This window comes from Heptranchias perlo, chromosome 28 (genome assembly GCF_035084215.1).
Source record: "Heptranchias perlo isolate sHepPer1 chromosome 28, sHepPer1.hap1, whole genome shotgun sequence".
In the NCBI taxonomy this organism is placed as follows: Eukaryota; Metazoa; Chordata; class Chondrichthyes; order Hexanchiformes; family Hexanchidae; genus Heptranchias; species Heptranchias perlo.
Window position 1 is genome coordinate 33,786,760 of NC_090352.1, and position 24,739 is coordinate 33,811,498.

Sequence of the window (24,739 nt, forward strand, 5' to 3'; positions counted from 1 at the left end):
CTTTCTCACTCACACTCACACACACACTCACACTCACACTCTCACTCACACACACTCACACTCACACTCTCACTCACACACTCACACTCTCACACTCACACACACACACTCTCTCACGTGGCAGAGATTAGGAGCAGGAATCCAGGCTGATATCTTTCCTGTCCTTACCCCGACCACAGCTTGTGCACATAAACTAGGCTGACACTTCTGTGCAGTACTGAGGAAGTGCTACATTGTCTGGGGTGCCGTGCCGTCTTTTGGATGAGATATTAAACCAAGGCTCAGTCTGTCTGTTCAGATGCATGCAAGAGTTCCCATGGCACTATTCAAAGAAGAATAGAGGAGTTTTTCTATGTCCTGGCCATTTATTTAAAGCTCAACCAGCACCACCAAAAACAGATGATTCAGTCATTCATTTATTTGCTGTTTGTGGGATCTTGCTGTGCTGTGTGTAAATTGACAGCTGTGTTTGCCAAAATAACAAGAAATGACTACACTACCAAAGAGAAATTCATTGGCTGCAATTTGCTTTGTGATGTCCTGAAGATGTGATAAGGCCCTATATATATATATATGTTTGTATGTATATGTATGTATATATATATATTTGTATGTATGTATGAAAGTTTGTTCTTTCTTTAGAGTAAGGATACTGTGTTCCACCACTATCCTGAGTGAGGTTAGCTAACTTGGCACAGACTGGGAACTGAACACTGGGCCTTCCTGCTCTACATGATTCTGTTCTATAACCGTCCAGCCTAAGATTCAGTTAACAGAGGTTATGTGATGTGAATGGCTCTATATTGAAAGAAAGGCAGAACGAGGTTTGCGGTGGGGGGAGGCGGGAGGCGGGGGGAGTTGTGCACTGGAAAAAACCCTGGCATCTAATCTTGGCCGCCAACTCTGGTAACCACGGTAACTGTCACGGGCGGGCGTGGGTACGCGTGCTCCCTGCCTGCCTGCGTGGGTATGTAAAATCGATCATTTATCTCACTGCAGTTTGTGGGATCTTGCTGTGCACAAATTGGTTTGCCGCGTTTCCTACATTACAACAGTGACTAAGCTTCAGAAGTACTTCATTGGTTGTAAAGCGCTTTGGGACGTCCTGAGGCCATGAAACGAGCTGTATAAAAGCGAGTTCTTTCTTTATGTGCTGCTTCCACTGGCAGGCGGGTCGGTAACCGGAGTAATACTGATTTACGGCAACCCGCAAACCAACCAAAGGAGAGATGCGGTTTTTTTTTTTACGCGGCGAGTTGTAATGATTTGGGACGCACAGCTTGAAAAGGGCGGTGGACGCAGATTCGGTTGTGACTTTCAAAAGGGAATTAGATAAATACTTGAAAAGATTTGCAGGGCTATGGGGGGAAAGAGCAGGGGGAGTGGAACTAATCGGATAGCTCGGCACGGACGCGATGGGCCGAACGGCCGCCTCCTATTTCCGCACGATTCCGCCTGACAGAATTACACATTCCTCTTCTTTCCCTCCCCCATTCAGGCTTCCCAGCAGCAGCCTATGGCCCAGTAGCAGCAGCGGCAGCAGCAGCGAGAGGATCAGGTAGGGGTACCCGTGGAAGAGGCGGCTACATGGCATACCCTCAGAATGCAGGGGCAGGTAAAGCTCTGTCGGTATTCTGTGTGGCTGCAGCTGTCCATCGTTCCGCTTGTTGTTTTCTTCTTGTTTTGATTCCTTGCACCTCTCCCCGGGGTGGGGGTAGGCGGGGAGGGGGACCTGAATCTACAAGCAGAGGCCCCATTGTGTGTGTGTGTGTGTCGGCCTGGAGCACCAGTCGCTGGAAGGCAGCGGTTAAGGCCGACTTGTAAACGTAGCGTAACGAGGCGGGCGGGGAGGGGGGGAGGGTGGGAGAGGAGGTGGGACGAGAACAATCGCCTGTCTTTTTAAGCGGAGGACGAGGGTTACGATGTGGTTCTGAATCCGTTCCATACAAACCGACACTTCGCAAAGGATTTCCCTCCTCACAATAAGGTGTAATGGTTTTAACTGTGGTGCTGGGGAGTGATTGGCCAGTTACTGGATAGGGCCCCGTTCAATTCTATACTTTTTTTTAAGAAACAATTTAAAAAGGTTTTGAGGAAGCAATTATTATTTTTATTGTTGCTGCCCCCTTCCTCAAGTCTTCTTGTCTTAAATTAAAAGCTGATCTTTTCTCCGTCCTCCCTTTCCTCCCCATCTCTCTCACCCCCTTTTCCACTTCTCTGTCCTCTCATCTACCTCTGCTACATCCTCTTTTCTTTCCCTTTCTCCATCCCCTCGCTCCTTCACCTACATTGTCTCTCTTCCCCTTCTATCCTCTCTCTTCCCCATTTCTATTCTTTCTCCTCCCCTTCATCCCTTCCACTCCTCCCCTCCCATCATCCCTTTATTGCTCTCTATCCCTCCCTTTCCCTCTTTCCCTCCATCCATCCACGCCCCTTCTCCATCCTCTCTCTCTCTCTCTCCCATCCCCCTGTTCCTTTCTCTCCTCCATTTTCCTATCACTTCCCCCTCCCTAACTAGTTAACCTGGCACATTACTCCTCAGCTCACAGAGGGTACGGATAGATATTTTTAAAACTTTCCTTCCATCATTTAACCAGAGTGCTTTTGGTGCCATTTAAAAAAAAAAAAATCAGAACGGAAGCATTTGACAATTCTTAAGAAATAGGAGCAGGAGTAGGCCACATACGGCCACTCGAGCCTGCTCCGCCATTCAATAAGATCATGACAAATCTTCGACCTCAACTCCAGTTTCCCGTCAGTCTATGCCCGAATCATTTAGAAAAACTTCACATGAGTGTTGATGACTTTGCAATAAACGGAAATGGTATGGAGATTAATAGGCAGGTTTGAAGGACAGCTCTGCGTCCTGGCGTGTTCTGGTGCCGATATTCAGTAGATTGAGGGCTCGTTGCCAAACTCTGAAAATTTTCATTCCATTTTTGTTTAGCCACATGAGGTTAAGCAGATGGTTCACTGAATATCTCTGGACACAGTTTTAAGGTCTTTAGCTACGGTTCACATCAAGTATCTACACTACGCACTGCATTAAACATGACAGAAGTATGGATGTGCATCGCCTAGATCTTACAGAGAGGGCATAACCATTAAAGTGACGGCTCTTCCTAGCTAAGACCCTTGATGTACAAACGCAGGCCCCTCCATCCCCAACATAATCACTTCTCTTGGACTGACTGTTACCTGAGAGGATTGAGTGAGCAGCTCACAACAGAGAGGTGCAGGAATCCAGCACAAGCCGTACCAAACCCGGGCTGGTTTATTAAACGGAGCTCTGTGGACTTTAGACTCTGCATTCTCTCCACTATCACCCTTTGCCTCTCCCTTATCCCGCGACGTCCCGCATGCAGACGCACAGAGAGAGAGAGAGAGAGAGAGACACGTTCACAAACAGTTTCTCCACTTTTTTTTTAGGCTTCCCAGTCCCCAGCTCTTTCTTCCATACTTTGTCTCCTTCAGGAAGTCACCCATTTTGTATTGGGCAGCCATTTTGCACGTTGAGCACTCACTGACCGAAAGGGCACATTCTTCCGCAAGACGCCGGATGCTTCCCTCCCACCTCCTTGTGGCGCTCTCTGCTCGCAGGTAGTGTTGTATTCAGAGGCCCTCCTGAGAGCTGACGGAACTTGCCCAGTTTGGGATGCTGGCTACAGATTCCGCTTGAGGCTGGGATTTGAACCCATGACCTTTGGATGGGAGTCCCAACACTCAGCGCTGGGTAGAATCCCAAGCTCCATTTGCCCTTTTCATTTAACTTGATGACAAGCCAGAGCTTGAGCAATTATAATTCGTGGCCGACCACTTTAGAAGACTGTTCCTGTCTTAAAGGAACAGTAATACTTTTTTGTTGGCCTGAATTTCAAAAGTAATTCAACAAAGGACGACCTGCCCCTTTCCTTCAGCTCAGAGGATGAAGCAACTCTCCTCAAACATCTACAAGGCTTTATCTCCAGTGCTGCTCCGAGCTCAGCTGACAGATTGAGGGGAACACTGAGACGCGCATTACCATCGCCAAATCCCCCACCATCAACATCCTGGGGGTCACCATTGACCAGAAACTTAACTGGACCAGCCACATAAATACTGTGGCTACAAGAGCAGGTCGGAGGCTGGGTATTCTGCGGCGAGTGATTCATCTCCTGACTCCCCAAAGCCTTTCCACCATCTACAAGGCACAAGTCAGGAGTGTGATGGAATACTCTCCACTTGCCTGGATGAGCGCAGCTCCAACAACACTTAAGAAGCTCGACGCCATCCAAGACAAAGCAGCCCGCTTGATTGGCACCCCATCCACCACCCTAAACATTCACTCCCTTCACCACCGGCGCACAGTGGCTGCAGTGTGTACCATCCACAGGATGCACTGCAGCACCTCCCAAACCCGCGACCTCTACCACCTAGAAGGACAAGAGCAGCAAGTACATGGGAACACCACCACCTGCACGTTCCCCTCCAAGTCACACACCATCCAGACTTGTAAATATATCGCCGTTCCTTCATCGTCGCTGGGTCAAAATCCTGGAACTCCCTTCCTAACAGCACTGTGGGAGAACCTTCACCACACGGACTGCAGCGGTTCAAGAAGGCGGCTCACCACCACCTTCTCAAGGGCGATTAGGGATGGGCAATAAATGCCGGCCTCGCCAGCGACGCCCACATCCCATGAACGAATTTTTAAAAAAGTATTTTTTGCTTTACTGCAGAATGCGCTATTTCTTTACTGCAGCCATCGAACCAAAGGGCCAAGTCAGAAGCTGAGGAAATTCCACCCAAGCGAAGCCTGGCAGATTGAAGGTCATCGCGAACCTCAATCAGGATTCCCATTGTGGGGAGGGGGAAAACTGGGATTAGGAAGATGAAGAGTCAGCTCTCTCTTTCCCTGTGGTCCATTTATCCTTATTTAGTCGTCTCTTGTGATTCCACTTTATCCTCAAAGCCTCTACTGATTCACCCGATAGAAGTTTACAGCATAGAAAGAGGCTGTTCAGCCCATCGTGTCTGTACTGGCTCTTTTATTTGAACAATCCCACTGCCCTGCTTGCTCCCTATAGCCCAGTAGCTGCCTCTGCTTTAAATGCATCTACTCTTTCCTCAAAACACGCAGTGGTCTTTGCCTCAACTGCTCTCTGTGGCAAAGTTCCCCTCAGCTCCCTGGGTATGATTGTGTGATGGAAACACAATCTTTTGTTGTGGCATTTTACCTCAATGTTCTTAGTCAAACTTTGGCTGTGCCCTTTAGCCAATCGATCTGCAACTGAGGTGGAATCGAATTCAAAATGTTGGGAAACTTCACTGTTAAACTCTTACTTTTGCATCTATTTTATGTCATATTTTCCCAAAGTTTAATCAGTTTCGCAGAGTCCTGATCCTTCCGACTTGGTGCTGTGGAATGTCGGCATGTAGGTTCAGTGTCCGTTGACCGCTGAATTCCCCGGTCTTGACGTTCCCGTTGCAGGAATGCACCGAACGCTCGGTGGGAATGGAAGGGAAGAAGGTTGCCCTCCCTGGGACCGCCTCTGGCTCAGAGCCACAATGTCAGGGGCCTGGGGTCAGGTCACCCCGCCCATCCTCTCAACCAGGGTTTGGAGTTTGGCCTCAGGAGGCCGGGGAGGGGGGCCGGAAGTGGAAGGCAGGGCGGAAAAAGAATGGGGGTGAGGGCAGAGGGAGAGAGATTCACCTCAACACAAGAAAAATACTGGGATTGGAGTTTTGGCTCAATCTCTGTAGTATCTGCTCTCTCGGTCCCCTGGGTCGTCCCTGAGAATTGCCAGTTGAAATCTAATCACTTGAGCTGCATGGATATGTTGCTGAGGTGGGTGAGTAGTTATGTCTTTGTTTGTTTTTTCTTCTCGCTTGGCTGGGCCGCTGTGAGAGAGTGTCTCAGAGGCGGTGTCTCCCGCCTCTCTTGAACTCAGACCTCTGCACCTCCGTCTCAAACACACTTCTGAGTGTGCAGAGTGGGGCCGGTTTGTCCCCTGCCTATTAACCCTGTCCGTGCCCAGCTTCCTCCGTTAGTTCCACGCTGCTTGTTCTTAAAAAAAAAACCACCACACACAAAATCAAACATAAAAAGGAAAAGGGAAATTCGAATCTACTCTTGGGAAATGTCACCTTCTTTGCTTTTCATTCAATTTTTACGCCATATTCTTTCAATTTTTTCCCCCTTTCGCAATGCCTACAGTCTCCTAAATCATCCCCACTGTTCCTCTTCTTTAGTTTGGTATGTTATTTGTGACGGAGTTACATGCCTGTGTTGGGTGTAGCCGACTGTTCCCTTTTTAACGGCCACAAACGCTGGAACTTCTCTGCAGTTTGACGCCATTGAGTTTAGACACAATCTCCTTTAACTATTTTCCCGTTTTGCTTCCCCCACCTCTCCCGAAGGCGCTGACCTCTCGCTTGGGGTGGGGGGGGGCGTTTCCGCAGGCGCCGGCAGCTCCTCCGCTACCTCAAGTGGGGGCATTGCCCCCCACAGCGTGGGGCTGGACGTTGAGTGTCGAGCAACCACGGGACAGGATCACGGCCGAGCCCGATCTCGCTCCCGACCCCGTCCACACACGCAGGTTTCCCAGCAGGGGTCGCCACATGGCGATCAGGACTGGAGGGAATACCTGCCTGTTTTTTTTCCCCCACTCAACAACAACAATTTGCATTTATATAGCGCCTTTAAGGTAGTAAAACATCCCAAGCCGCTTCACAGGAGCGATCATCAAACAAAATTTGACACCGAGCCACATAAGGAGAGATTAGGACAGGTGACCAAAAGCTTGGTCAAAGAGGTAGGTTTTAAGGAGCGTCTTAAAGGAGGAGAGAGAGGTTTAGGGAGGGAATTCCAGAGCTTAGGGCCCAGGCAGCTGACGGCACGGCCGCCAATGGTGGAGCGATTAAAATCGGGGACGCACAAGAGGCCAGAATTGGAGGAGCGCAGAGATCTCGGAGAGTTGGAGGAGGTTACAGAGATAGGGAGGGGCGAGGCCATGGAGGGATTTGGAAACAACGATGAGAATTTTAAAATCGAGGCTTTGCCGGACCAGGTGCCAATGTTGGTCAGCGAGCACGAGGGGGTGGTGGGTGAACGGGACTTGGTGCGAGTCAGGAAACGGGCAGCAGAGTTTTGGATGAGCTCAACTTTATATATACACACACACACACACACACACACACACACACACAGCCCCCAACCCAGGAGTGTCGAGACAGTCATAGCACAGTTACTGCCACTCTAACTGCGATCAGCGAACTCGGCACAGACACTAGGTTGAAGAAATGATGGCGTGTTTCATATTTTCTGCAGTGCAGGAGACCGGAGAGGGTGGAATCAGGAGTAAGGGATTCGGAGAAGATCAGAACCTTCCGTTTTGGGCTAGCCAGAATTTACACTCGAGTCTCCCCTTTCAAGTGTGATTTTGTTTATTTAAAAGAAACAACCTCTGACCAATTGAAAAATCGTTTTCCTGATTGTTCTATTTACCCTATGGGTTTTTTCTGCAAATGGGGGCCAATTTTCAACAAAAACAAGGGTGTGTCACAGTCTCTTCCCCCCTCTGACCCCTGACCCCTAATTGCTTGTTTTCTCCAAGAAAGAAGGACGTGCTTGAAATGCCATCTTGCAATTTTCCCACGAAATGTTGAACGGAGCATTGGTGTCCCTGTGACTGTTCAATATGCTAATTGGACATTAATAAAAGAAGGACTTGCATTTATATAGCGCCTTTCACGTCCTCACGATGTCCCAAAGCGCCTTACAGCCAATGAAGTACTTTTTGAAGTGTAGTCACTGTTGTAATGTAGGAATCGCGGCAGCCAATTTACTCACAGCAAGGTCCCACAAACAGCAACGTGATAATAACCAGATAATGTGTTTTAGTGATGTTGGTTGAGGGATAAATATTGGCCAGGACAACGCCCCTGCTCTTCTTCAAATAGTGCCATGGGATCTTTTACGTCCACCTGAGAGGGCAGACGGGGCCTCGGTTTAATGTCTCTTCCAAAAGACGGCACCTCCGACAGCGCGGCGCTCCCTCAGAACTGCCCTGGAGTGTCAGCCTGGATTTTGTGCTCAAGTCTCTGGAGTGGGGCTCGAACCCACAACCTTCTGACTCAGGCGAGAGTGCTACCCACTGAGCCACAGCTGAAACTGAAGACATGAACGGCCATCTCTGAGCAGGTCCACATAGTCTCCCTGGCTGTTTCCACGGTAACCCTGTAGATAGGCCGGGGATTCCCTAGAAGGAAGCCGCCTGGCTCCCCTACAAAGCCAATGTTTCGGGTTGGGTTTGTGTGTAACCACAGGGGCTGCATGCAAGGTTCTTTGGGCCAGGTCAAAAGGCTGACAACAGGTTTGTTGATGACTGAGAAGCCTGGAGGGCTGGGAAGGGTTTGAAGGGGATTACCAAGTATCCGCCTCCTCCTCCCCCTATATCTTATTCTTTTCCTACCCAAACTGGAACGGGAGACCTTTACTGCACCCCTAAACAATCTATCCCTCCGGCCACGTGATCAGGTCGGATATTGGCAGCATCCATCCCTCGAGCCCTGTTGTCTTTCCTCTGTTTTCCCAGATCCCGGAGAAAATATACACAGGGTATCTGCCCCGTAACGAGAAGATAAAAACCCAGTAGGACATCTGGTCGAGCTGTGTGGTTCAAACCCCATCAATCCATCACTGTCTGCCGTGACACCAGAAAAGGCCAGGATATAACCACCTCCCTCACAGCCTTCAGCTGTATATAATGAGAAGAGGAACAAAGGTTGGGGAGAGGGTCACAAGGCAGTAAAGCATCTGAAGAGCTACGGTGCCATTGATAGCCTGCTGCTTTGATGTATGAAGTTGCCTCAAGTCCTCATACGTGTGAAATTACGTCTTGCCCTTTTGACCTACGATTACTCAATGCGTTCCTCTATTATTCCTTTAACTTAGATTAAGAGTTTTGATGCATCTGTTAAAATAGAGCGTGGAGTATTTCCCATTCTGATATCATCCAGGGTAACTCCAAAACCATAGTTCCATCACCTCAAGAAACTCTTCTTAAAAAAAAAATAACTTAAAAGCATTTCCGAAGTGCTCACTTTTTTCTCATGCCCTCTCCTGAAGGAGCTGACTCGAGTTCTTGCCACCTTGATGCCAGTAGCCCTCTACTAGCTCATTGCCCAAGAGGCCGGTCTTTGTGCGAGAGTGCGGCCGGCTATTCAGCTGCAAGGGCATCGTGCCAAGCCCGATTCTGCCCTTCCCCCACTTATCAACGCATGCACTTTCCGGCCGGGAGTGGGGGAGGATGGAGTTTGCTGGACTGTGATTGCGAGCGGGAAATCCTGACTCACTATTTTTCACTCCCACCCTAACTAAGGGACGCTGAGGTCAATTGTACCACAGTTGCAGCCGATACTATCTACCTCAACACAGACAAGGGATTGGACCTGAGGCCTCTCTTGGTCACGTTGAACAGACATTGGTTACCTGGGTTTTAAGGGGACCAAAGGCTTGTCTTTATTTTTTGTTGTTGACCGAAATCAGGAAGACAAATTGCTTATAAACTCCACAGGGGGAAAAAATCTGGTGAGATTCACGTTCTTGGCTAATTGACTAACTTGTACATGGGCCAGTCTTCTGGCCAAACTGCCTGTTCATTCATGGCCTGCACTAAGTCTGCCTCAATAGCAGGAAAGACATTACCGCGGTCTCATAAAAAGGTGACAGTTTTAGTGCACAATCCAAAATTAAAAGAATGAAGTTTGACAGACAGCAGGCCCCATTGTCGATACCCCATCCAACACTAAAAATAAAGGAAAACACACACATGCAGTAAAAATCAAATCCATAAAGGAAATTAAAGCCATATTGTGCCACACAGCTTAAGGAGGTAACTTCCTACATGTGTGTTAGAGCAGTACCGATAGCTGCTCGTTAAATTCTCATGGATAACAAAACAGGTACTAGACCTTTCAGTTCGGGGAAGTTATTATCCTCCGCGCACTGCTTTCTGAGACTTATTTTTACGCCTCTCATCTTTTCACTATTAAATTCGGGTTGTGCCTAGATTTCTACTTTTCCTGTAGCAATCTGACCAACCGTGCTTCCGTTTTCAAGTAACCTTGTTCTCCAGTAGAGCCTCCATTCCAAACCGATTTCGGCCTCCGTTCTGCGGCAGCCTTGGTCTGCGCTGGACCGGAAGCTCCCTTCCCAGGTGGCCCCGGCCTCCATTTTGAGCAGCTTTGGCCTCCGCCGCAGACTAACCCTTGACCTCCATTCTTGAGCACTCCCCATTTCAAAGCAACCTTGGCCGACAGTCCCCGAGTCCCGCTATCTATCCCAGAGCAGCCCTTAACCCCACTGCCTGACCGGGGCCCCACTCCCCGCGTGTGACCGTATGAAGTTGTTACCACGGTACACACGGCACGAAGATTTGTGAAACACCATTAAGAAGGAACCTGAAAATGTGCAGGCCACGATCGCAGCAATTGGAGCCTGTCGGTGTCCTCCGGTGCTGACCACGCCAGAGTTTGCAGGGTCAGTGGGAGGGTGCCACACCTGCATGGGGACAGCGTGCGCACAAGCCATTGCGGGTACCCGCCTGCCCGCCCGTGCTCCCGGAAACTCCGTCGCCAATCTTGCACCAAGTCCCTGGGGAAATGGGAACAACCAGTGTAGGGAGCCCCTGTCCCTGATGACAATTCCGCCTTTGTAAGAAGCTCCGCCCCTTACAAGGTCCAGCTGGGATTTCCCCAAACTACGGTCAAGATCCAGGTCCAAGCTTTTTTTCAAGCGGTTCACTCAGACTCATAGGAACAGGAGGAGGCCATTCAGCCCCTCGAGCCTGTTCCGCCATTCAGTTAGATCACGGCTGATCTGTATCTTAACTCCCTCTGCCCACCTTGTTTCCGTAACCCTTGCCGAACAAAATCTATCAATCTCACTCCTGCCGGAGTTAAACGCCAAGGAGTCAGGTGGAACTGGCAAGAAAATTTGGTCCCACTAAAAATAATCTGTCAATCCCAATCATGGCTTGTTAACCTCTTTGGAATCAGAGGACTCCGTGGGGGCCATCAGTGAAACTTTAAGACTATTTTTCACTGGTGGACCGGCCTGAATCTTATCTGTTGGGCGCTTTCAGGTCAGTCACAATTCCCAATGCCATCAGAACCCTCATGTCAGAATGATGCCCGTCTGATGCCCTGTGTCTATGGGTTTCATCCCTCTATCAAAAGTGTAGATGTTCCATCACTAGAGGGACAGTTTGATCTCTTGCGCATCTCTCCATACCGCAGCAGATGCTTTTGCGGAGAACTAATGTTTTCCGATGGGCCATCTCTCTGCTCATCTAAATCATTAGATTTCCAAAATCTTCGATGTGTAGCTTCCCAAATGACACAGAGTCGTGGTCGTCAAACCACCAGGATTGGCCTGGAGACTCCAGGAGTTAAAAGATGAATTTCCCGGATGCTGATGTGAGCAACGGAGGAGAAAATTCATCGGGGCATGAAAAAAATTGTGTTTTTTTTTTCATTTTGTTCGAACACTTTCATTTGTTAGTTATAAAAATATCGGAGATGGGGACAAAAGGCTGTTTGACTGACAAAGTCAAGAATCATCCAATCAGGTAACGAAGAGTCTGTTCGCTATCCAATTGGCATTGGAAGGCGGGGCGCGGTGAGGATGGACATGTTAGGCGCCCAATGGCGGGGCGAGAGCTCATGTGAGGAAACCTCCAGGAATATGTCCAGTCAGAGTTGGCGACCCTAGTTCTAGCTTGACGCCACTAGTGTGCTAACCGGAATCACAATAGGTATCAGTGTAAACAAGGCAATGGTGAATTGCCAGTGTCAGAATGGTGGTAAATAAAGAACATTAGTGAAAGATCACTGGTAAAAAATTCCACAGAGGATGGAGAGATCCAACAAGAGCTCACCCAACCCTACAGGGACTGTTGGAAGAATCTCACCGGTGGTGAAAAGTAGGAGGTTCTGAAGCATTTAGATCTAAGAGTCTAGACACTGCCCAATTATCAGGGTTCAATATTAGATTAATGGGGGAAAAAGCATCAGTCCAGTGATCATGACGAGATATACAGAAGGGCAAATCTCAGACCCAAAGAGAGGAGCTGCTCTCGCAGGGAGCACAGGTCCGAGAATGGGGCTACAGTGTTGTAACCCTGGTCCTGACCTGTGCTGCCTGTCAGTGTGGAATAGCACAATTATCGACTCAGTGTACCAACGACATCTGGAAACAGGATATCGATACTACACCATCTTTAATTTGTATTGTTTTGAAAGACTTTTCCAGTTTGGACACCTTTGAATTGGACGTGGGGTTGAACCTAATAGTGCTGGGAAAAGAAGAAAATGCCCCTAAGTTTTGGAAGTTGACTTTTTGCTGTTGATGAGAATTTTCTCTGGGAAGAGTTGGGGGATGATGGGGTTGGTCCGTTTTTGGTTCTGTTGTTTGCTTTTGGGGTTTCTTTATTGGGATTGTTACACTGGCATTCACACTGGTTTGATAAACCCATCGCTAGTTTGATAAACCCATCGCTAGTTTGATAAGCTCATAAAACCCATCGCTGGTTAGATAAACCCATCGCTAGTTTGATAAGCTCATAAAACCCATCGCTGGTTAGATAAACCCATCGCTAGTTTGATAAGCTCATAAAACCCATCGCTGGTTAGATAAACCCATCGCTAGTTTGATAAGCTCATAAAACCCATCGCTGGTTAGATAAACCCATCGCTAGTTTGATAAGCTCATAAAACCCATCGCTGGTTTGATAAACCCATCGCTAGTTTGATAAGCTCATAAAACCCATCGCTGGTTAGATAAACTCATTGCTAGTTTGATAAGCTCATAAAACCCATCGCTGGCTTGATAGACTCATAAAACTCATCGCTGGTTAGATAAACTCATTGCTAGTTTGATAAACTCATAAAACTCACCGCTAGTTTGATAAACTCATCGCTGGTTTGATAAACTCATAAAACTCATCGCTGGTTTGATAAACTCATCGTTAGTTTGATAAACTCATAAAACTCATCGCTGGTTAGATAAACTCATTGCTAGTTTGATAAATTCATCGCTAGTTTGATAAACTCATAAAACTCATCACTGGTTAGATAAACTCATTGCTAGTTTGATAAACTCATCGTTAGTTTGATAAACTCGTAAAACTCATCACTGGGGTTTGATAAACTCATCGCTGGTTTGTTGTGGTGTTTTGTGCCAGGCTCAGGGTTAATGTAAAGTAGAGATAAAAATAACCCATTTGTAAATCTCTATCCCTCAGCCTATTTAGTCAGTCATTCAGCGATTCACTCTAAACAAAATCACCAAACGCTGAAGCAAACTCTGCATTTTAGACCATATTAATTAGATGTCTAAATCACACCGCAGCCTCTGAGCAAAATGTGACAGTGGATTGAGAGTATTTAGTACACGGAGTATTGTAACCAACAGGTAATTGGGACATGTTTATCCTTGGATTAGGAATCATGTACAGTAGCAGTGAACACAAAGGGTTTAGACAGTAGAGATTGAATAATTGGAATACTACACAATGGGAGGGATTGGACAAGGGGTTTGATCCATTGGAATTCTCGACAATGGGAGCCTTTGAGAAAAGGCTTGATCCATTGAAATTCTGTATACTGGGAGTGATTGGGAAACAGAGGAGAATACAAGGCTATGGGGAGAAAATGGGGCAGTGGGATTTGTTTTTGGATTGCTCCTTGCAAAGGGCCGGATGGTGTAAACTTCTATGATTCTTTATTTGGTTAGACTGCATGCCGTGTGGAAGTGAGGTATCCAGCTCATGGGACTAAGAGAACCCATCTCACATCAGGTGGTGCCTCAGTGTTCCCCTATCAGCTGGCCCTGAGCACCATCGATACGGTTGCCTGCATGTGCTGTCAGCTGGAAGAGCAGGTTGTGAGTCTTAGTGGCGAACAGGAGAAGTAAAAAAAAAACATTTTATTATTTCGAAATTAAAGTTTTTCTTTTCATTAAGATTATTTCTTCCTTCACCTGCAGTGTCCCCACATCATTCAGCATTTATCGATCAGGCGACTGAGCTAAACAGAGCTCCGATGTCAACCATTATATGAAGTGCAACACAGGAGAGATGGAGGGGTCGTGCCCTCTGATTCTCCTTCACTTCGCTGTGCGGGAACACATTAACTTGCGTTTATATTAGCACCTCGAGCACAAAAATATCCCAAGGCACTTTGCCGATAGATGCGGGCGAAACAGACACTGAGCCAGGAATTCAGAAATTAGATTTGGGGGGAGTGGGGGGGGGGGGGGAACCAAAAGCTTGTGGAAGGGACAAGTTCTGAGAAGGTTTTCAAAGGAGGAGATAGAGGCGGAGAGGAATTTACGGTGAGCGGGATCCAGGAGCCAACCCACGCCCCATTAACCCGTGAAACAGCGCACTGCGAGGAAGGCCGACTTGCGGTCGCTATGGCGCCTGTAAGAGCCCGGTCGTTAAGGAGTGTCACTTGGCGCAGTGTGTAAGCACGCAGTGCGTGTGTGTGTCTGTGTTTTTGTAGCGTGTCATTAGCTGCTGAAGCCTGTAAATGGATTTGGACAGCACTGTAACAAAGTCTGTCAATAGCCCTATGGTTTTTCAAACACTGAAATTTTGACAAATCATCTCCACTACAAACCATTAGAAATGCTTAAGTGCACAAGAAATGGGGCGATATCAACCGTGAATTATTTAATAAGAATCTTCAATCTTTAATGAGTGAAAGCGTGTAGTCAGGCACTAAATCAGAAAACATATTCTTATCTCAGAATGGATCATTTTTTTTTAATTAACGTAGCTTGCATTTGCAATTATACATTATTAGTGGGAAAATGAGCTAATTACCACTTTTTCGTTCTTGTCTTACGTTATCTTGAAGAGGATGAGTACCAGTCAGATTCCCTTGTTACATGATAGTTAAACAGTGTTTGATAGAACACACCCTCCCCCCAACCCCCATCCACACACGTGTATTGCAATCCCTTCTCTCGGTGGCACGGTGTTGGTGTACTGGTGATCGATGCTTTAGCACAATGGGATCTGACTTTCCCATTGTCCAAGCAATGAGTTCCCGGTCTCAGTCGGGCTGGTTGGTAGTTGGGAGGGATACGAGCAGACAGGGGGTGACTCGTCGCGGGACGGGACGACTGCTGCGTGTCACTCGAGCACTAGTTGTGACTACTCTTCAGGGCGCTGGGAGAAGGTCACCCAGTCGGGGAGGGAACGGGTTTGTAGGAAAGGACAACAACAACAGCCGCTTGCATTTACATAGTGCCTTTGACGTGAAACATCCCAAGGCACTTCACAGGAGCATAATCAGACAAAAACTGACACCGAGCCAAAGAAGGACAGGTGACCAAAAGCTTGGTCAAAGAGGTAGGTTTTAAGGAGCATCTTAAAGGAGGAGAGTGAGGCGGAGAGGTTTAGGGAGGGAATTCTAGCACGGCCACCAATGGTGGAACGAAGGAAGTGTGGGACGCACAAGAGGCCAGAATTGGAGGAGCGTGGAGGGCTGGAGGAGGTTACAGAGATAGGGAGGGGTGAGGCCATGAGGATGAGAATTTTAGCCTAACGTCAGTAGTGGGGAAAATGCTAAAGTCTATTATAAAGGATGTGATAACAGAACACTTGGAAGGCATTAATGGGATTGGACAAAGTCAGCATGGGTTTATGAAAGGGAAATCATGCTTAACAAATCTACTGGAGATTTTTGAGGAGGTAACTAGTAGAATAGATAGGGGAGAACCAGTGGATGTGGTGTACTTGGATTTTCAGAAGGCTTTTGATAAGGTCCCACACAAGAGGTTAGTGTGCAAAATTAAAGCACATGGGATTGGGGGGAATATACTGGCATGGATTGAGAATTGGTTGACAGACAGGAAACAGAGAGTAGGAATAAACAGGTCTTTTTCCAGCTGGCAGGCAGTGACTAGTGGGGTACCGCAGGGATCAGTGCTTGGGCCCCAGCTATTCACAATATATAACAATGATTTGGATGAGGGAACGGAATGTAACATTTCCAAGTTTGCAGACGACAAAAGCTGGGGTGGAATTTGAGCTGTGAGGAGGATGCAAAGAGGCTCCAATGTGATTCAGACAAGTTGGGTGAGTGAGCAAGAACATGGCAGATGCAATATAATGTGGATAAATGTGAGGTTATCCACTTTGGTTGTAAAAACAGAAAGACAGATTATTATCCGAATGGTGATAGATTGGGAAAAGGGGAGGTGCAACAAGACCTGGGTGTCCTTGTACACCAGTCGCTGAAAGTGAGCATTCAGGTGCAGCAAGCAGTTAGGAAGGCGAATGGTATGTTGGCGTTCATTGCAAGAGGATTTGAGTACAGGAACAGGGATGTCTTACTGCAGTTGTACAGGGCCTTGGTGAGACCACATCTGGAGTATTGTGTGCAGTTTTGGTCTCCTTATCTGAGGAAGGATGTCCTTGCCATGGAGGGAGTGCAACGGAGGTTTACCAGACTGATTCCTGGGATGGCAGGACTGACGTATGAGGAGAGATTGGGTCGACTAGGCCTATATTCACTAGAGTTTAGAAGAATGAGAGGTGATTTCATCGAAACATATAAAATTCTAACAGGACCAGACAGACTAGATACAGGGAGGATGTTCCCGATGGCTGGGGAGTCCAGAACCAGGGGTCACAGTCTCAGGATACGGGGTACGCCATTTAGAACCGAGATGAGGAGAAATTTCTTCACTCAGAGGGTGGTGAACCTGTGGAATTCTCTACCGCAGAAGGCAGTGGAGGCCAAGTCATTAGATGTATTCAAGAAGGAGATATGTTTCTTAATGCTAAAGGGATCAAGGGATATTGGGAAAAAGCGGGAACAGGGTACTGAGTTAGACGATCAGCCATGATCATTTTGAATGGCGGAACAGGCCCGAAGGGCCGAATGGCCTACTCTTGCTCCTATTTTCTATGTTTCTATGTTTAAAATCGAGGCATTGCCGGACAGGGAGCCAATGTAGGTCAGTGAGCACAGGGGTGATGGGTGAACGGGACTTGGTGCGAGTTAGGATACGGGCAGCAGAGTTTTGGATGAGCTCAAGTTTATGGGGGGTGGAAGATGGGAGGCCGGCCAGGAGAGCATTGGAATTGTCGAGGTAACAAAAGCAGGGATAAGAGTTTCAGCAGCAGATGAGCTGAGACAGAGGCGGAGACGGGCGATATTACGGAGGTGGAAGTAGGCGGTCTTTGTGATGGAGAGGATATGGGGTCAGAACACCAAGGTTGCGAACAGTCTGGTTCAGCCTGAGACAGTGGGCAGGGAGAGGGATGGAATCGGTGGCTAGCGAACGGAATTTGCGGCGGGGGACCGAAGACAATGGCTTCAGTCTTCCCAATGGTTAATTGGAGGAAATTTCGGCTCATCCAGGACTAGATGTCTGACAACACAGAAGCAGCGGAGGGCTCGAGGGAGGTGGCGGTGAGGTAGAGTTGGGAGTCGTCAGCGTATATGTGGAGCCTGACGGAGTATTTTCGGATGATGTCGCTGAGGGGCAGCGTGTGGATGGGCCAAGGACAGATCTTTGGGGGACTCCAGTGATGACGGTGTGAGGTCAGGAAGACAAGTGTTAGAAGAGCTTCTCAATGAAGTTAGATACATTTTGAGGGGAGAAAGTGTGAGTGAGATAGAACCCAAGCGGTTTCTCATGGTGAAATGATGTGATTTACTGATAACTGTGCAGTCCCCACCCGCAGGATTCAGAGATAACTGATCATTCCTACCAGCTTCATCGCAACAAACCAGGCCTTGCCTCAGCCTAAGCATTTCAGTTCGAGGCTGTCTTTGGGAGGAGATTGTACAGGGCAGTATCACTTAGTTTATTTAAATCCTTGGTACCAACACATGAAAGGAAAGACCACACGTCAGCGATCCGCTGTGATGTTGTGCCAGTGTGATGTGTGCGTGATACTTTGAACATGCTTCAAACTGCTCTCGCCGCTGGTCCCCCGCAGTGACAGGCCCGTAACTACCCACACTTCACCCTGCCAATATACAGCTCAAGGCACTTTGGAATCTGTAAATTGTACAGCTGGGTGTTTGTCACAGTCGCGGTGGGCGCGGTATGAAAATATCACACGCCCACCATTATACTTTGCCGCAACACCAGCGAGAGTGTTTGAAATGGTTTTCTTGTGAGACGGGCATGTTTTAGAGCAAGCGTTTGATATGTTTCCTGCTTTAACGAGGGAGCCATAAACATTGTGTGTAGTGCGACAGGTTAGGGAATATCAGAGAGTGTTATAGTGAGGGGTGTGCTACAGACAGACTATTTTATTTGGTTTCTCTGTTAATGAGGGGCCTACGAACAGTGTGCGTTTATATCTCAGACTGTGTAGGCAGAGATACCAGTGGGTATAAGATTTCTGCTCCTCTCTATTTGACTTTACAATACAGCTTCACCTGATACGTTTTAAGCTACAAGGAACTGCATATCTACTCATTCGAATTAGATTCTCATTTCTCAATTGAAAAGGTGCAAGTGCCACAAGCAAAAGATGCCCTGGGCAGACATGTAACGGGACTGTGTTGGGGAGTGTGGGTTTCTGAGCTAGCGGCAGTGGAACACGAGCCTGCCCCGTAGAGTTGCCAACAGGGGCCTCTTCATGAAGGTGTACACCAGACATGGAGCCGATTCTCTTCCCTCACGGTGCGTCATTTATGGCTCAGTGGGTCGCACTCCCGCCTCTGAGTAAGAAGGTTGTGGATTCAAACTCCACCCCAGAGACTTGAGCACAAAATCTAGGCCAACACTTCAGTGTTGCACCATCGGAAGTGCCAACTTTTGGATGAGAGGTTAAACCGAGGCCCCGTCTGGCCTCTTAAGTGGACGTGAAAGATCCCACGGCCGCTATTGGGGAAGTGGAGCAGGGGAGTTCTCCCCGGTGTCCTGGCCAATATTTATCCCTTAACCAACATCACTAAAACAGATTATCTGGTCAAGTATTTATCCAATTCCCTTTTGAAAGTTACTATTGAATCTGCTCCCACCGCCATTTCAGGCAGTGCATTCCAGATCATAACAACTCGCTGCGTAAAAAAAATTCTCCTAATTTCCCCTCTGGTTCTTTTGCCAATGACCTTAAATCTGTGTCCTCTGGTCACCGACCCTCCTGCCAGTGGAAACAGTTTCTCTCTATTTACTCGATCAAAACCCCTTCGTACTTTTGAACACCTCTATCAAATCTCCCCTTAACTTTCTCTGCTGTAAGGAGAACAATCCCAGCATGTGTTACCAGCGACGCCTTATGGGAGTTTCCAGGAGATGCGACTTTGTTGCACTGAGAACAGAGGCTCCTGGTCTTGAGACACTCGCCGGGTGTGATATGTGCATGGTGGACGGGAAGACTGTACATTATACAAATCACACCAGGCAGTGGCTCCTTACTGCACCGTTTAGGCAAAACACTATAAAGCTCTGTTGGATCTGTGGAGCGATGGCCTTTTTTAAATGGGTGATATTTTAATACGAGCAACTGTTAGCAAGGATTCTGTGGTCCTGTTTCCATGGCTACAGAGATCGTCTCATTTGGTTTACAGATGAGCAATGACTACCCAATTAGAGAGGTCTAAAAATAATGCAACCATTTGTAGCAGATTAGTCATTAATATTAATGAAAGAGCTGTCAAAACTGTTGTAAACATTTGATGTAAATTCAGTTAGCCGTGGCAATGGTAGCAAAGGGTTCATTACAGAGCATAAAATAAATAGATAGCAAGTCCAACTGATTCAGTTCATTACCTCAACATTTCCATATGTATATATATATATATATATATATGTGTGTGTATATAGACCGCTATCATGTAAAGCCTTTCACCTACAGAGCCATCGTTGGAGGATTTCACTAGCATTGACCTATGGATACATGAAGGCTGATGACTATTGTAAAAACCCCAACTGGTTCACTGATGGCTATCAGGGGAGAGAACCGGTCAGCCGTACCGAGTCTGGCCGACACACGAGGCCAGGCCCGCACTATGTGCTTGACTCTTCTTGCCCTCCGAAGTGGCCTAGCAAGCCATTCGTTTATAAAAACAATCGCTCTTCCTCACTGAGAAGGCCTACCTCCACCACCTTCTCCGGGCAATTATCGGATGGGCGATAAACGAGGTGTTACCACCGCCAAATAAAAACTGAGATGACCGTAATCTCCTTAATCAGTGCTACTGTGGATGGCCTGATAACAGAGCAGCTCCACTTCAGGCCCTACATCTTAGTCGAGTTAATGCCCTTTGTCCTACATCGGGTGACGCTTCTCTCTCTCCTTTCACCGAAGTTTCTTCTTGGCGTTACTTTTCGTGCCTCCATCTGCATCAGCGGCCGTGACGTTAGGCCCGTCCCAGCTCCCAGGTCTCTGCCAGTGTTGCTCAGGGGCAGAGCAGGGAAGCAGCTGTCCCTTTGTCTGGTGCCAATTCCCTCCTGTTCCCCTTCCCCCCTTTAGCAGCACGACTGAGAGCATGAACTCAATGTGTGCAGGAGGAACATACCCAGGTACATACCCGCATTGGTGGCACTGCCCGCACTCATTGCTTCCCTCAGTTCCTCTGCATCAAGGCAGCAAACTGCTCAACGGGTGAGAGAACCAATTTGAGAAGAAAATTCACTGTATAGGAAGGACATAAGAATGAAAGTCCATTAGGCCCAATCAGCCTGCCCTTTCTGATAGATAAGACCTCTCCCCCGCCCCACAATCACCTCCACCCCCAGCTCCTTACCCTCCTTCTCCCCTTATCCCAGTTCCTGATCATTCCAAACTATGGTCAACAGCTCAGAGTTAATTTAAGGCACTAACCCAACCTGATGGATCAGATAAACTGCTCTCACTATCTATGATGTCGTCATTGGGTCCTCTAAAGACTTGCATTGATATAGTGCCTTTCACAACCTCCCAAAGCGCTCTACACCCAATTAAGTACTTCTTTAAATGTAGTCACTGTTGTAATGTAGGAAACGCAGCAGCCAATTTGCGCACAGCGAGGTCCCACAAACAGCAATGAGATAATGACCAGATAATTTTTTTTTAGTGTTGTTGGTTGAGGGATAAATATTGGCCAGGACACCAGGGAGAACTCCCCTGCTCTTCTTCGTAAAGTGCTATGGGATCGTTTACATCCATCTGAGAGGGCAGACAGGGCCTCGGTTGAGCACCTCCGACAGTGCAGCACTCCCTCAGTACTGCACTGAAGTCTCAGCCTAGATTATGTGCTCAAGGTCCCTGGACTGGGATTGTGAACCCACAACCTTCTGATTCAGAGGCAAGAGTGCTACCCACTGGGCCACAGTTAACACCTCCAGTTAACAGAGAAAGTGTACATTATCCACCACAATAACCCACCACAATAATGATTGATTCATTTTGTTAACTGGATCTAAACAAGTGAAACAGGAAATACACAAACTGTGTCAAAAAAATATCAAATGCAGTGAGTCTGAAGCAGTAATTTAATCTCCCGTTCCCAGGAGGGATCACAGAGAGGACGGCGTCTGTCTGGCAGAGGGATTACTGCCCGTAATTCTCTGACACACATCAGCATTGTTTATATTATATATGGAGTTTTTAAATAGCTCTTGACAGTGGCTGCTTCTTTTCATGTCATGGGTCAGTGCAGAATGAGGTAAGAGCTTACAGAGTATTGCATCGTGGTGTAGGACCTTGCAGGATATTATATTGTTATGTGGCATTTCTCAGGATATCAGACTGCAGTGTAGGGCCCTGTCAGGATATCAGACTGCAGTGTCGGGCCCTCTCAGGATATCAGACTGCAGTGTCGGGCCCTCTCAGGATATCAGACTGCAGTGTAGGGCCCTCTCAGGATATCAGACTGCAGTGTAGGGCCCTCAGGATATCAGACTGCAGTGTAGGGCCCTCAGGATATCAGACTGCAGTGTAGGGCCCTCTCAGGATATCAGGCTGCAGTGTAGGGCCCTCTCAGGATATCAGGCTGCAGTGTGGGCCCTCTCAGGATATCAGACTGTAGTGTGGGCCCTCTCAGGATATCAGGCTGCAGTGTCGGGCCCTGTCAGGATATCAGACTGCAGTGTAGGGCCCTCAGGATATCAGACTGCAGTGTAGGGCCCTCAGGATATCAGGCTGCAGTGTCGGGCCCTCTCAGGATATCAGACTGCAGTGTCGGGCCCTGTCAGGATATCAGACTGCAGTGTAGGGCCCTCAGGATATCAGGCTGCAGTGTCGGGCCCTCTCAGGATATCAGACTGCAGTGTCGGGCCCTGTCAGGATATCAGGCTGCAGTGTCGGGCCCTGTCAGGATATCAGGCTGCAGTGTCGGGCCCTGTCAGGATATCAGACTGCAGTGTCGGGCCCTCTCAGGATATCAGACTGCAGTGTCGGCCCTCTCAGGATATCAGACTGCAGTGTCGGCCCTCTCAGGATATTGGGCTGCAGTGTAGGGCCCTCTCAGGATATCAGACTGCAGTGTCGGCCCTCTCAGGATATTGGGCTGCAGTGTAGGGCCCTCTCAGGATATCAGACTGCAGTGTCGGCCCTCTCAGGATATTGGGCTGCAGTGTAGGGCCCTCTCAGGATATCAGGCTGCAGTGTCGGCCCTCTCAGGATATTGGGCTGCAGTGTAGGGCCCTCTCAGGATATCAGACTGCAGTGTCGGCCCTCTCAGGATATTGGGCTGCAGTGTAGGGCCCTCTCAGGATATTGGGCTGCAGTGTAGGGCCCTCTCAGGATATCAGACTGCAGTGTCGGCCCTCTCAGGATATTGGGCTGCAGTGTAGGGCCCTCTCAGGATATCAGGCTGCAGTGTAGGGCCCTCTCAGGATATCAGACTGCAGTGTCGGCCCTCTCAGGATATCAGACTGCAGTGTCGGCCCTCTCAGGATATTGGGCTGCAGTGTAGGGCCCTCTCAGGATATCAGACTGCAGTGTCGGCCCTCTCAGGATATTGGGCTGCAGTGTCGGGCCCTCTCAGGATATTGGGCTGCAGTGTAGGGCCCTCTCAGGATATCAGACTGCAGTGTCGGCCCTCTCAGGATATTGGGCTGCAGTGTAGGGCCCTCTCAGGATATCAGGCTGCAGTGTAGGGCCCTCTCAGGATATCAGACTGCAGTGTCGGCCCTCTCAGGATATTGGGCTGCAGTGTAGGGCCCTCTCAGGATATTGGGCTGCAGTGTAGGGCCCTCTCAGGATATCAGGCTGCAGTGTAGGGCCCTCTCAGGATATCAGACTGCAGTGTCGGCCCTCTCAGGATATTGGGCTGCAGTGTAGGGCCCTCTCAGGATATTGGGCTGCAGTGTAGGGCCCTCTCAGGATATCAGACTGCAGTGTAGGGCCCTCTCAGGATATTGGGCTGCAGTGTAGGGCCCTCTCAGGATATTGGGCTGCAGTGTCGGGCCCTCTCAGGATATCGGGCTGCAGTGTAGGGCCCTCTCAGGATATTGGGCTGCAGTGTCGGGCCCTCTCAGGATATCGGGCTGCAGTGTAGGGCATATTGATATTTTTCTCCCGATTTGCTCGCAGCATTGCCCAGGAGATTACTCTTTAATTCCTGGAGGGTTGGCTACCCTAGATTTAGCAGTAAATAAAAATTTATATTGGATTTATATATTGCCGTAACACGTCGCAGGCTCTTAAAAAGCTTCAAAGAGGAGATTACCTTTTGAGTAACACTGACCGTTATGTTGGCACCAGCAGCCTCCCAAAAACAGCACTTGGGTGAATGACCAGTTAATGGGGTAAATTTTCCATGATTTCCCCCCCCCCCCCCCCCCCCCACTACTGGGACCTTATTAGAAAAATGCTCTTCTGTTGATCTTCTGGTCATTGATGGACAATTAATCAAGGGCAGTGCGCCCGCGATTTCCTGCTCAGACCCCAGCTGTGAGCGAGGACTGGGAAAATTGATCCCAATCTGGGTTTTTTTTTGGGGGGGGAAGTATTGGTTGAAGGAGGAATATTGCCCAGAAAGGGACAAAGACCTGGAGAGAGAGAGAGAGACTCTGCCCCTTCCTCGTGGCCTTTTTGCCCGAGCAAATGGGGTCAAGGGTCAAGAAAATTTGCACTTTGGTGTTTCCCTACAAAGATTGGGGGGGGGGGGGTTTACCCTGGACCCAACTTGCGTGTTTCCTAGCAACCAGCTGAAGAGAGTAGCAGAGGCCTTGGGAGCAAGTGGCCCGCACGCTCGCTCTCTCTCTCTCTCTCTCCCCTCCCATGGAGAGTTAATCAGGAGGGGGAAACAGTAACAGATTAACTTTTTGAGTTGGGGAGGGATAGGCATGTGGCAGGTGGGGTGGTACATTAAAGCATCAACTCCCACCGCCACAGAGTCGTGGAACGTAGAGACAGGTTGAGGTCACAACCTTGGCCACATCGCGTTGGTTGGCGGGGTGGGGAGTTGTCGAGCGGAGACCCAGTACCTCCTCACAGAGGAGGAGGGGTGGGGGGGCTGAAGGGAGGCAGTGGGAATGGAGCGGAAAGCTCAACGCCAGAATTTGGTCTAATCCCGACCCCTGCTTTTCCCCTGTATCGGATGCTCCGGAATGAGCGCAGCACAGGGTTACCAACTCTGGATGGACATCTTCCTGGTGGTTTTATCACATGACCTCCCTCCTCCAACTACCTCAGCCAGTCAAACAGCCTTTGTTTCCCCATCTCCAATATCTTTATAACCAATAAACAAAAGTGTTTAAAGAAATTGAAAAAAAAACGCACAATTTTTT

At 48.4% G+C, this 24,739-nt stretch overlaps 1 protein-coding gene across 14 annotated transcripts in view; it reads left to right on the plus strand.

The window, feature by feature from the left end:
• Positions 1 to 24,739, plus strand: part of msi2b (musashi RNA-binding protein 2b) — a 474,084-nt gene that overhangs the window by 413,083 nt on the left and 36,262 nt on the right. For 9 of the 14 annotated variants that reach the window (XM_068008413.1, XM_068008425.1, XM_068008411.1 and 6 more), the window contains one exon: positions 1,499 to 1,615. In XM_068008413.1, coding sequence (XP_067864514.1) covers positions 1,499 to 1,615 — 117 coding nt within the window. The remainder of the gene's footprint in view (positions 1 to 1,498; positions 1,616 to 24,739) is intronic. The other 5 variants (XM_068008417.1, XM_068008421.1, XM_068008422.1 and 2 more) reach the window with 1 other exon arrangement.